This window comes from Halictus rubicundus, chromosome 1 (assembly GCF_050948215.1).
Source record: "Halictus rubicundus isolate RS-2024b chromosome 1, iyHalRubi1_principal, whole genome shotgun sequence".
NCBI classification, from domain to species: Eukaryota; Metazoa; Arthropoda; class Insecta; order Hymenoptera; family Halictidae; genus Halictus; species Halictus rubicundus.
The window spans coordinates 6924409-6938345 of record NC_135149.1 but is presented as its reverse complement, the minus strand read 5'-3'; the positions used below and the strand labels follow the sequence as shown (position 1 = coordinate 6938345).

Here is a 13937-nt window from a genome sequence, read left to right as displayed (position 1 = left end):
ATTGCCCCTTCGGTTAGGTTAATATTGTCCTATAACGTTTTTTTCTATTATTAACACTGAGCGAGATATTCAAGGTGGTCAAGTTAGCTGGGACAGCCTGTATATTTATTTCATGTTGAACTACGCTACAGGTTCAAAACTAAAGATTTATGTCGAGGCCTGACCGAAAATATCAGAAAAAAGAGTCGAGGAATTTGCGAATCGCCTACGCGGTAGCGGCAAGGTACTCGCTAATTGTGAAAAGCGGTAAGGAAACGCAGCGGCTCCCACAAATTAGTTCGTCTCGCTTTACATCCCATTTACCCTCGCGAACCCGGCAGTTTCGCGTTGGACGGCTAATTATCCTATTCGCCCTTATAGCGACGATACGCGCGAACCAGCTGACACCGGTGTTAAACGACGACGACGAGGTACACGCGGCGGCCGTCTATCACCCAGGGTACACGACTGACATTGTTTCAAATTTCCGATAGCGTACCGAGCGACGGTAACGGTATAAAACAGGTTGAAACGCGGCGATGGAAACCGCTGCTGGTACAACGGCGCGGCGGAACTCTGTCGACGCGGCCGTGCTCTTCACGGTCGTTTCGCGTAAACGCTAATTAACTAAGTCGTTACGCCGGCTGGAACTAGAGACGCCGCGGAAGAAGCCTTTGGCCGGACCGTTATTAGAAGCGAACGCACCGGGCTAACGTTTCGAGCAATTGGCCCGCATACTCGCGTTTAATGATCCACGGACGCAGCGAATCGCACTAAAAACAACGAGCCAACTCGCATTCGCGTGCCACGGCACCCACGAGATCCGAGAACGTCGAGATCTGCGAAGTTCAATGATGGTCGTTGTTCGAACTTTGTAGTTTCGCTGGGTAGACTCGAGAGAAACGTAACCAGTATACTGCGGATCTTTGTGCAAAATAAAAATCGTCCGCATTCATTGCAAGACATAGAAATCACAGAGGAGTCTGTTTCTCAATTGGTTTCTATTGATTAGAGAAACTCAAATCATTAATAGCCCACACATTTATTAAACACGAGAAGTCCGTACAGTAGTGCGTGCACGAGGGCGAAGCGGATTACATGACCAGTGTCGCCAGATGAGGGGAGGGAGCACGAATTGAGGGGAAAAAGTTACCCTCTCTCTGCCAGTACCGGAGTATACACAACACAGACGAAATGCGTCACGTGACCGGACCGCGGCCGAAGCGTGGGGGAATAGCGTGGTAGAAGAGCAAGTTGGAGTGGGGGAACAAGTCTTGATCTGGCGACACTGCACATGACCTCCGGTAAGCAAGGCCACCTATTGACGAAGAAAAGAAAATCGCAACGCATGCGTAGTAATGGAGCTTCCTCCTTGCATACCCTGTAAAGGATTGAAATACAATATGGGGTTAATCCCAACAGTTTTATTAACAATTTATCTACAGAAAGGTCTACTAACACAATACATATCTACCGGTGATCATTCCATAAATTTTGGAAGTCTGAGGCCTACGGCTGAGGATGATTTAATAGGTCCTTCAACAGCAACAGAAACTTCACTCATGAACTAACAACTCAATAATGTAATTTAACAATTTCGTTTGGGGTTATTGTACGAAAGTATATTTTTGTGCTTCTACTTGCTACGGCACAATTACTGAAGAGCTTATTAATTACATTATTTCTACAAACCTCAGAGTTTTTGATATAGAGGGTGGAAACCAGAGTTGTGCAGAATTACAATTGAATTACTCCTGGAATTATAATTACAAAGTAATTGAATTACATTGTAGCTCAATCATATTGAAATTTGTAATTCAGGTCTCCGTTCAATTAAATTACAATGTAATTCGTAATTGCAATGGAGTACAATTATAAAATACTTTGCAATTAAACTACATCAATTACGAATTACGATGTAATAAAATTACAATTAAAAATTAAAGAATAATAAAGTAATAGGTAATAGGAGGTTGAAAAATTCATGTGAAGGTTTCAAACAGAAGGTATTCATTATTTATAAATTTATAATATCTGAACAGAAATAACTTCTGCGTTACAAATTTTTTAAATTTCAAACATAAATATAAAAAGCAGAAAAAGGAAACATGTCTCTACTTTACTTAGGTTACGATATATATTAAAGGAAAAAATAACGACAATCATCTAATGAGACTCATTAAACAAACATTAATATTATAATATTATTAACATATATGTAAGTAAAATGAAATACATTATCTAATAACAAAAAACTGAAAAAAGGAACGTTTTTAGCTTACCACTAACCAATAATACTATCGCTTTGACGTATTACAAACAAGGACGAGGTAATTCTTCAAAGTTCTGGGCTATACATAATTTGGGGAGCTGTATTTTGATTATATTGTATTTCAATTACACATCTGATTAAAATAATTCGTAATTGAATTAATGGAATGGTTTGAATTATGTAATTCAGTTACGACGTAGTTGAATTACTATATAATTGAAATACAATGTAATTCAATTGTGCAATTGAATTGGAACGTAACTGAATAAGCACAACTCTGTTGGAAACTACAAAGTGATAACAGACGAATATCTCCAAAAATATTGATTATACACAAAAATGTTTCAGATGAAAGTTGTTCAGTACCAAGGAAACATCATGTAGTGGAACTTTAATTTTTCCCAATGATTATACCTTTTCTGCATTTACCTGCAAGTTTCACTTTAATTACCTTGAGTCATAGGTCATTGAACCCATCTTAAAACGTACTATTTGATGGTGGATAAAAAAACATATCATTCCATTTAAAAAAAAAGAAAGTTGATCTTCACCTCACCTTAGAGTGTCCATCGGGAAAAATTAATGTTCCACCACACGATGTCCCCCTTGGTACTGAACAACTTTCATCTGAAACATTTTTGCGTATAATAAATGTTTTTCGAGATATTCGTCTGTAACGCTTTATAATTTCCACCCTGTATAATGCGATTGTAGTTATGGTCTATAAATCTACTGGAAATGAAGCAAAAATTCATTCAGAAATTTCAAGGTAATTTAAAAATAAAAATAAAACAGAAATTTAATTCATGCAATGAAAGGTTAAAAGAATGAACTAGAATACACACTTCACAAATTGCACATGTTTTTACTATATGAACAATGTTCGTATCGTCGCGGCATTTAATAAAACGACCTAATTGATGTATTTGAAAACTGTATTCAACACACGGACAAATCGATCTTTAAAAATGTAGTATTTAACAGATCGATAGAGTATCTGTAATATTGCAAACAGTTTGATATAATGTAATGTAATTGATTGGACGCAGGATATGTGGAACGTTCGTGCAATGCATTTTATATACAGGAAAGCCTGTTACAATATTTGAGACAGTAGGCTTGAGGTTATTTGGCTAGCTCTCTCTTAATTTCTTGGAGTTACTTGTCGTTTGTATATTTTTGCTTGTTTATGTGTCAGGTAGTCTCGTAAGTAATGCGACTTTCTTTACACATGTTTCGATGGTGAAATCCTCATTTTCTACAATCTATAGAATGTTATATAGGAAACTAAAAAGAGTATACCGCGTTTTATCTTTGACAAATATTAGAGAAATTTTATTAGAATTTTGGGACGATCTGAAGGCTTTCCTTTGTAAAAGCTGAATTAACGGCTACAGAAACTGTATGTTAGCTCAATCCAGATAAGCTCTGGAAAAAATTGATACCTGAAAGTTCACATATTGAAACTGGAGTGAGATTGAGGGAATATTGGTTTGATTATAAAATCGAATGAGATAAATTGATAGCTCAATCTAAATAACTCTTTAAAAAATTGATACCTACCTGAACGAGGGAATATTGGTTTCTATACAAAATGAAATGAGACACAAAATATAAAATAAATCGGAGATATTGTAGATTTCTTGAGAACTTGTAGCAAATTATATTCTCAAGTTAATATTTAACATTTAAGAAATACCTACTCGCATCATTTAAATCGCTCGTTACAGCAATCCCAAAAATTCCAGTCTCCATAATTCATCTTCAAACTGCTACTTTCCGTACAACGATTATCTTCTAAGAGAATCCAAAAATCTCACAAAAAGAGAACTGCTCCCATTCCAGGCGCCGCCATAAATTCCAAGGTCTCGTTGCGCGACCTCGATTAATCCCGATCCTGATCTTCAAACGCGTCCCTCTTCCCCCTCGCAACGGAATGCCTCGAAGAAGACCGGTCTGCCTTTGCGTGCAACAGTCGCATTAGAGCGTTGAATATTTCATTCATAAGCGGGCTGAGCAATCACCGTATTCCGCGAACGTGTGCAGCGGCGGAGAGACGATACGTAGTATAGTGAGTGGTGTGAGTGGCCTGAGCGGACGCGTGCAATGCAGCGGGGGTAAGTTGCAGCGGTTGCAGCCGCAATTACGTCCGTGGCCCCCGATGCCGTGAATGAATCGTCCGTCCTTTTTTTCCCCTTTTCCTCTTCCGCTTCTTCTTCTTCTTCTTCTTCTGGTTCATCCTCCTCGTTTCGTTACCCCTCGCCACGTCTCGTTTCATTCCTCGATCCTTGCTTCAGTTTCCTTCGGTCCCCGGCAGTCTGATTCTATCCGAGCAACTCGACTGACTTTCTGCGGAACCAGAGGTTTAATGAGCGAGCGCCATGCGGCGTTCCGCGTCGTTGAAGATGCACCTTGTTGCGCTCCGCGACGCATTGCAACCGTGAACGGCATTCCGCGAGATGAGGCGCGCGCCGCTCCTCGCATGAAACCTCGACCTTCGAGCTCGTTTCCGCGAGGGTTAAGGGTCGCCCGGAGGTATTCAGGAATGGCAGGATTGTTAATGCAGCCGGCGAGGATGCGTGGGTGTCATTCTTCGGGCTTGTTGAATGAGGATCAGCCTGGGCGCGGTGAACATATTTAATTGAGGAAATGGACTGGCTTCTTCGGGCCTGCGTTATTGAAATGTTGCTGATGAATCTTTAACACGTTGACCGCCATGTTACCCATACGTGGGTGACGGAATTATTTCTACAGGTTTTTAAATGAATTTTTACGTTAATATATTCATCGTACCAAATTTGATTAGGATCTGTAAAATGCAAGAAAGTTGGGGGACTACTCAATGTCGTACATTTAACTTTTTTCAATTTTTATCTCATTAAATAACTTACTCTGATTTTATGGCTTTTTGAGGTTTCTAGTATGGCAGTCAAAGTGTTAACACATTCATCCTTTATTTTGGGTTCGCGTTTCGGAATATTTCTCATGAAAATTCGGCTGTAGGTACATAACAGGGCAATTGGACCTAGCTTTTTCATGGAATGTTTAATTTTTATGGAGCAATGGAATCGGTTTTGCAGGAGAAGAAAGATCAATTATACAAATATTTAATGAAGTTCTTTATGCAGAAAGGTAATTTGATTAATTTGAGTTTATTTCCAGTAGTCGCATTAACAATGTAGTCATCGGCAACCGCTTTATTATTTATCATAACTAGACTGCGGATATTTCTTTTCTTTTCTAATAATCTTATTCAGTTGAAGTCGATGAATTTGTATTCATGTCCTTACTCACAGTTAATGGGGGACCCAACGACCGAGCTTTTAAATTTTCCCGAACTTTTTAAGGCGAAGATATATTGATTGCATGTCCGAGGGTATTTTTGAAGATCGCCGCTTTAAAGTACCACCGAGAACAGAAAGAAACGATTGAAACTGAAAGTCCGACCGATTGAATAAAAAGGTTCTAACACTAAACCTACCGACACTTCTTATATACCTATTTCTACCGTGCGCGGTCAAAATACCGTGCCGGTCCTCTAAAAAGTTATTGTTAATATAATTAAACGTAGAGAATAATCAATTTGTTGCTGAATGAATCAGTAGATAAACAAAATCCAAAAAATGGCGATACAAATTTATTTTTATATAATTTCAATTATATAAAAAATACTGCGATGCTCTCTCCACGATTTACAAAATTGTACTGCATCGTCCATCTTTGCGGTTTAGATGTATTTACCGTGAAACAGTATTATCAACCAGGCACGTACGTAACTTGATAGAGTCTCATTCAATAAGGCGGCTCATTTATTTTGAGTTGCCACATTGAGAATAGCCTCTCTTTTACACTGATTGTTTAGATTTAGAAGAGTAAAATAACATATTATCTCATACGGTCAAATTGGCCGGCCGCTGTAGGTATGACAGGCTACATATGTTTCTTGGAAAAAAAAATAAAACGAAAAATAAATACTGAAAAGTATATTGTATATGTACATACTTTAAGAAAAGTCGTAAAGATAAATAGCTGTGCGATAATGTTGTATGCAAGGACCAAAAGTAACAGTTATTCTAAAATTTTCTACGATAAAAATCATTACTAAAAAATTTATTCTAATTGAAATTTAAAATAATCTACACAAAATATAAAGACAAAAATTCGAAGAACAAAACGATTAAAAAATATCGATTTTTATACTTTTTGGTTACAAATAACAGTTGTTAGTGCCCAAAAAATTGGATCCTCCTCGATAACTGTTATCGATGAAGAGAAACTGTTTCGATTGCTCAAGCAGTTATCGAGTCGATAATATCGACGAGAGATGTTCATTTCGATTGCCCATAACAGTTATCAATGAGAGAAGTACATTTCGATCACTCATAACAGTTATCGATGAGCGAAATTTATTTCAGTCGCTCATAATAGTTATCGATGATCGAATTTCTTTCCACTTGTTCATAATAATTGAGCCGTTCATTGCACAAATCGATTAACTCCATAAAACAGAAAGTTGAGAAATGCGATGAAATAATGTACATTGGTTTTTAAAATTCCCTTTATAATATAAATTCAAATAAAGGTATATAAAAAGGTATATAAAATTAATAAGAAAGAATAGCCAAAAAATAATCGTCAGTAGTGGTACAATTTTTATGTGACTGGTGGAGTTAATCGATTTGGCAAGTGGAAAAAGTAATAAAGTTAGATTCAGAGTTAAAATTTTTAAGTTTTTTATTACAGAAAAAGTTAATTATTATATATTTTTATTACAGATTTTCCATAAAAATGAATATTAACAGTTTTGTTATAATATCTTATTTGTGATTAATTCATCAGCAATATAAATGATGTCTTCTTCATCAGCTGTATGTGAGGACCCGTCGTTTCGATTTGTTGTCAAGTTTTTATAGTAATCATGCTTAACAGGAGGAATGAATTTTAGCAGGTCCATCATGTCTCTCCTTTTTTCCCTTGTCACAGTTCTAGCTTTAGGATATAATAAAGTCTGATCTACATTTTTCAAACTTTGTGGGTCTACCTGCTACAGATTTCCTTATATTAATGGCATTAAATTCTGAATCTTCATTATAGTCACATTTGAATTGTATGAGGTGGGGTTTGGACTTTTCTAACTATTCAGCGCTTGCTAGTGCACTTGAGTTTCATTATTGCAACGATTTACATTAGAGTACGGAGTTAATCAAAATGGGCTCTGTAATAAATTATTTATTATTCAATGGCCAAAAAAATGTTGACGTTTAATGGTGTTAATTATATATTATGTTATTATATATTATATATTATGTTAGTTATGGTTATACCAAGTGCTTAGACTCTTAAATTTAAGATTTTTCAAAAAGTGGAGTCAATCGATTTGTGCAGTGAACGGCTCATTTATCAAAACTAGCGTGCATAATACACGCTGTGAACGCAACTCAGCGTTAACGTTGAACGAACCTCTCCTGCTCTTAAATTAACGTTAGATGATTTTGGGTGTAATTTGTCAGGAGAAAATTTGGAAAAAATTATGTTTATCACATTAAACTTTGATTGTAGCATTCTACCATTTGAGAGTTGTACTATTTAATAATAACTATTACAAATTTCCTTCATCAATAACTGGTATGTACTTCTCCCATTGACGACTGTTATGAACGATCGAAATAAATTTATCTCATTGATAACTGTTACAAGTGATCGAAATGAATTTCTCTCAACGATAATATTTACCAAGAAGTGAAAAAATGTTCGGTTACTTATCATCCTTATTTGTAACCAATACGATTTTAGTCGATGAAATACTTGTTATTCCATGACTTTTTTCTTTCTTGTTATAACAGTTATGGTCCCTGATGTAAACTTGTTCGCACACCTAATAATATAGGACATACGCAACAAACTAACGCATAAAATCTGAGTCTCCTAACGATCTCCTTTCTTTCCAGAATTTCCGCGAGCACCGCATCGACGGAGCAGCGTTGCCCCTGCTGTCGGAGGACCACCTGACGGGCCCGATGGGCATGAAGCTGGGCCCGGCCTTGAAGCTGCGCGTGCTGCTGGCCCGAAAGCTCGGGGCCTGCACGGTGTGCATGCACTGCGCGCACTGTCACCAGACACCTCTGCCAGCGTTGAACGCGGCTGCAGCCGTTGCAGCGGTGTCTCAGCAACAGCAGCAACAGATGCCCGGCAGGCGGCCGAGTAGCACGGGGAACTGACAAACAATGGCGGAGACTCCGGTGGGTCTGGAGGGTGCGTCGGTGCCCTCGCCGGACCCGAATAGGGCCCTAAGGATAGAACGGCGCGTACCACGTCCGATACGCAAGCCGGAAGTCGTCTTCAAGAAGCCCATCAAGCAGTGACGCGGTCCGAGGACCGTTGTTCAGGAGACTCCGCCTGTTGTCCATCGACTTAGACTCTAAAAGTGTGTTTCGCAGTGGAACGCGGGTGAACCCGGGACCCTTCGGGTTGTAATCGAGTACCTGGGGAAACGGAGGATCATTCTTGCGCCTTGAACTGTTTCACGATGCCCAGACATTTAAAAAAAAAAACCTTCCTGTCTTCTTCAATTCGAAGACACACGCGTCCATATATGCGGAAGATAATCGATGCGAGACCCGGATGAGATCGAGAGGTGATCGATAGAGACTCTCGAGCCTGGGTGACCTAACGCTAGTTTGTAATTCACGGATGTAGAAACCTAGATCAGGGGATACTGACACCCGGTGCCTAAGGCTACAGTGCTTACAACTCGACTTAGATTTACTACAGTCTAACCGTGGTTACAGGTCGATTTGAAATTGTCTATTAATCGGACAGTTATTAGGATGTCTTTCAATGATCTGTACTTCGGATCAGGCTTCTAGATCTCGGCTAGACGGGCTTCTCTCGTTTCTTCCGCGGAGGAAGCGGAGGGTAACTAACAAGTGTTAACGATCCCTGAGTCCGGGTATAAATTAGAGATAAACACGCGACGAGCACAAAGAAGCTGATACTGTACAATAAACGAATTAATTGGCGTTCGGGAAGTCTGACCCCTTTCTCGGATTATACACACTTGTCAGCCGACCAAAATTCTATTTTAGATCCTTGGACTTGTGTCAAAACATGTGGAGTGGACAGTTTAGGGTAAATAGGGAATTTAGGATAAATTTGCTGATTTGAAAAGTCTTTCCACGAACCGAAGAAAGTATTTCGATGATCAACGAAACGAGTGCCTATCCGTCAAAAAAGTCTTCCAAAGACTGGCCTTCCGTAGAGAAACTCGATCGACCCGGTGATTTGTAATTTCCGATCTGTGTACGGCTCGTTGAAATTGCCGCGATGCGAATATTCTCAACTGTTACCTGAGAGGCGAATTTACTGCGACCAGAGCTGCGAATTATTCGAATTCTAACCCATGGGTTAGGCGTTTTCAATGTACAGAGAAAATGAGTTGTTTTTTTTTTCTTTCTTATAATACACATCGATTCGGAAAGATTGGACTTGCTTGGAAATTTCTTCTGTCGCGTCTTTGTGCTGCGAATGTTCCAACAAACAATTTTATGAAGTAACGTTCCGAGTATTCTTGCCTCGAATATTAATCGGGATTTCGGTTTATACTTGGATCTTTAACCTATATCGAATCGGATTGAGAAAACGCATTTGCTCGATGAGAAGCGTTACGTTCGTGCACTATACTGACATTTGTAATGTATGATTGTTGTTTGAAATTTCTGTAGAATTTTGATCAGCCAAGCAGTCGATGCCTTGGGAATAAAAAAAAAAACATTGTACAAATCGATCGATGATCGTCGACGAATAATGGCGGTAAATTCGAGTAATTCTGCGAACCCAACAGCGACAAACAGTAACAGAACCGATCAAGATAAGAACGAAGAGAATAAATAACCGTACGTGCTAGAGTATGTATAAAAATAATTGTTGTTTGCGAGTGCGAAGATGGATGAACGTACCACTGCGTGAAAGCGTGCGTGAGAGAAAGAGAGATGAAAAAGAGACAACATTAGCGAAAATTGATGTGCAATAAAGGAACGTTTCGAACACGGTACTTTTAACTATGGTAGGAGATACGTATTTGCTCAAATCGTTGTTTCTTTTATATATTTTAACGAAGTTTTTATATGAATGAATTATAATGATAAATATACTAAATTATATTTTTGCTAGCGTTCTACGTGCAGAAAACGGGGTGAGCTCCGCACACGTAATATACATTCATATTTCGTACGATGATGAACGTACTCATAGACACGCGTGTACACGTGGATTCGTGTCATCGGCGAAACTTATGGTTCACGTTTTTCTTCTTGTATGGAATGTCGGACGGTCTTTAATTTAATTTCAAGTAGGATTCGTTTAAAAACTGGATGAAATTTAAGTTGAAATTCTTAGCACCATAATATGGCTAAATTCTTTAGAATTTTATCACAGACAATAAACAAATATAAATATAAAAATAAATAAAAAAATAATAAACGGTATAAATAATAAATTGTTTATGCTAATTTAAATAAGTGATATACCCATTCTGCAATATTTGACGTTATCTTATTCGAATAATGGGAAGTAAAAAATTTAACATTAATTAATGTTTGAACAATTGTATTTTTAAGGTGAGATTCTAACTACAATTTTGTTTGGCGATTACTATTAATTTATTGTTTGAATGACACACCGGATGACAAATTGAGAAGTTGTACATGATTTTGCAAACAATCTGTGAAAAAGGTGTACGCAAGTGTTACATGTATGGAAAAGTTGTAAAGTTTGAAAGAATAATTTTAGTTTACTGAAATAATTTATCAGAGAGATATGTAACTGTGACACAATAGCTGTCACGAAAGAAGAATTTTTCTAAATAGAAATGCACTTGTAAATTTAACCGAAAGTTGTCGACTTTAAACGTTCGCGTAATAAAATTTTCGTTTCATAAAATTGTAAGAACGCGTTCAATACATTCAAAATGGTAATCAGGTGAAGTTGCAACACGAATAAGAAGAGAAGACGGCCATATTGTTTTTCCGTGATGCGAATCAATGTACACGCGCACAGACGATACGTAGTAAACAATATAGATGTACGAGCGACGGATCCGTAATGTAGCTTAGAAGAATTGTAAATTAACTTCTTCTTTCGTCTCTTACTTACAACGTTTAACGTTTATTTATTTAGATGTAAATTGTTGCCTTATTGTATTCACGTATAACAATTAAGACGTAAAGAAAACGCAGACATCCTAGGTTGGAGACAGTGTTTAAGACCGCAAGTTGGTAAGTTCGTAAAAAATGAGCAGTATTTTTAGATTTACATTAGCCTGAATTTACTGCAGACTATATACGTTTATAAATATTATGTACACATAAACTTACGCGGCTCCGCGTGCTCCCAAGTTCCTGCTTCGCTGTAATCACAATTTGGACTTCCGATCCAGTTTACTTTAAATATTTGTAAAAATCGAGGTGTGTTTGTTACTGTAAGATGAAAATTTTTCTTGACAATTTCCCCCATTTTGCAAAAGAGATTGAACGCAAACTTGAGAGCGACGCGCGGCCATTAACCGAGCTAGCGGCTTTTACTTAAACTGAGATCACTGTACATAATGCTTGAGCATTTATTTATATCGTGCTTTTACAAGAAGACCCGTAGTATTTTATTTAGTTTCGTAGCCGGGGTTCATCATTACTGTGTGGCACGAGATCATTACGTTATCGGGCAGCAGGATCGCTCGGATAGAACGAAAGAGGAAGAAAGAAAGAGTGAAAGAGACCCGTCGAATGCGTGTGTACATGTGTATGAAAGGTAGAAGAGAGAAAGAGAGAGAGAGAGACGAAGATACTTTACATGGCAGGAAATGCGTTCGACGAGAGAAATCCTGTAGAGTTATTTAAAGGATGCAAGAATACTGTAGACTCGGCTCGAATGATCCGTGACGTTTTTGCTTGTTTGCTGAAAAGCATATGCGTCTCGCTTATAAAGCGACAAGAATTATTCGGGCCACGAGCGTAAAACGAACGAAATGGAGAAGAGGAGGGACAATAGAAACGGGCGATAAAGCAATCTTGTGATACTTCGATGTTCTTCCATCCATTTTATTATTTTTCACACCCTTCGTTTCCTCCCGCGGTTGGTTTTCTTGCAACTATGTTCGACAATCGATCCCCTCCCCTCCTCCCATTCCTCCTGCACAAACCCTTTTTTATTTCTCCATCGCGCGTCTGTCGTGTATTATTCTACGATTATCTTCATATTATGTATAGTAGAAATTAATGGTGAAAAGAGAACAAAAACAGTACATTGTTTCTGTTAAAATAAACTTTGTTGAAAAATAACCGGTCTTCGAGTTCAATCACCCGCTCCCTCTTTTCAGGTTCAGTGCTGTTGGAATGCTAAAACCAATGGGTTTCATTTTCATCTGTGAGTCATCTTCATTTCTGCTAGAATAATGATTCGCAATCTAGAACGTTATGGCTGATTCGTCTACTCTCTTTTTGAGTTCTGCAGTGTTGGAATGCCGAAATCAATGGTTTCTTCTTCATCTGAGATAGATTTCTACTGCAATTCATTTTGGATGCATTTAAGAGTAATTTAAAATGAATCAAAATTATCAGAATATTGAACACTGTCGATGGAATTTGAATGTTGTAGAATTTCGTTACAGTTTGTAGAATTGAGAAGATTTAAAGCGTATGTACACTACATTGATTTGATGAGATCTATGGAGGTGGTAAATTGGTGGTCAATGTATTAATTTCGATACAATAAAAATTTCAGTCATGTCTGAAAGAAGTAGGCGAAATATGTGTCAAGGCGAGAGCATTACAAAAACGTGTTGGATTTTGTCGATACACGTGACAGTTGAGCATAAGTATTAGATAAGGAGATAGGACGCGATACCAGGAACCGAGTTAGCGTTCTATATTTAGGTAACAAAATTGTACGATGAGTGTTTGTGTAGAAGAACATATTTAGAATGTTCGATCTATTTTTATCAATACATAGGTGGATTTAGAATGATCTATGAACGCATAGTTTAAATTTGTATCGTTTAATACATGCCTCTTATCATGGGTTGCATTTTAGGCAACCCACAATTCTTTAGTAGACTTGTTTTCTAAATTATAAATTAAGATTGGTAATATTTATTACAACAGTATTACAAAGATTTAATACTAGAGTTATTGTTGTTGTGTTAGGAATTTAAAAGATTATTTTAATGGAATTAGTGGATTTGTAAAAGTTTTATGTTAATTGTTTAGGCACTGCTTTCAAATTTTGTATTAGTAAACGAGATTAATATTTAGTATATTACCTAACTGTATAAATGTTGCCATGAAATTATAAAATACTTCTAAACTTCTAAGAGAATATTGTTAAACAAGGGTTGAATTGTATTTAAGAATCCGAAAGTATAATACTGTTTAATCTGGAATCATGGTACAATAATTGTCAACATTTTTTATTAGAATGAGTCATAAGCTCAATAATCATTCTTGAAAAATAATTGACAGATGCAATCATGTTAAATGATCAAACATTAAGTGGATGTTCTTCGTAGATCTGTTATGATCCGATCTAATACATAATGTATTAAAAAAGCAGAACTATTTGAAGACAACAGTTCACATTCATATCTATGACATAATTCTTACGTACGATAGCAATGCACAGTTAAAAACAATTCATA

The 13937-nt window shown here is 37.3% G+C and overlaps 1 protein-coding gene across 2 annotated transcripts in view; it reads left to right on the top strand.

Annotated features, from left to right (window-relative positions):
• The window catches only part of LOC143353495 (uncharacterized), a 361555-nt gene extending 348973 nt beyond the window's left edge, over positions 1-12582 (top strand). For both annotated transcript variants that reach the window (XM_076786880.1, XM_076786888.1), the window contains one exon: positions 8200-12582. In XM_076786880.1, coding sequence (XP_076642995.1) covers positions 8200-8469 — 270 coding nt within the window. In that variant the 3' untranslated portion in view covers positions 8470-12582. The remainder of the gene's footprint in view (positions 1-8199) is intronic.
• The last annotated feature ends 1355 nt before the right edge of the window (positions 12583-13937 follow it).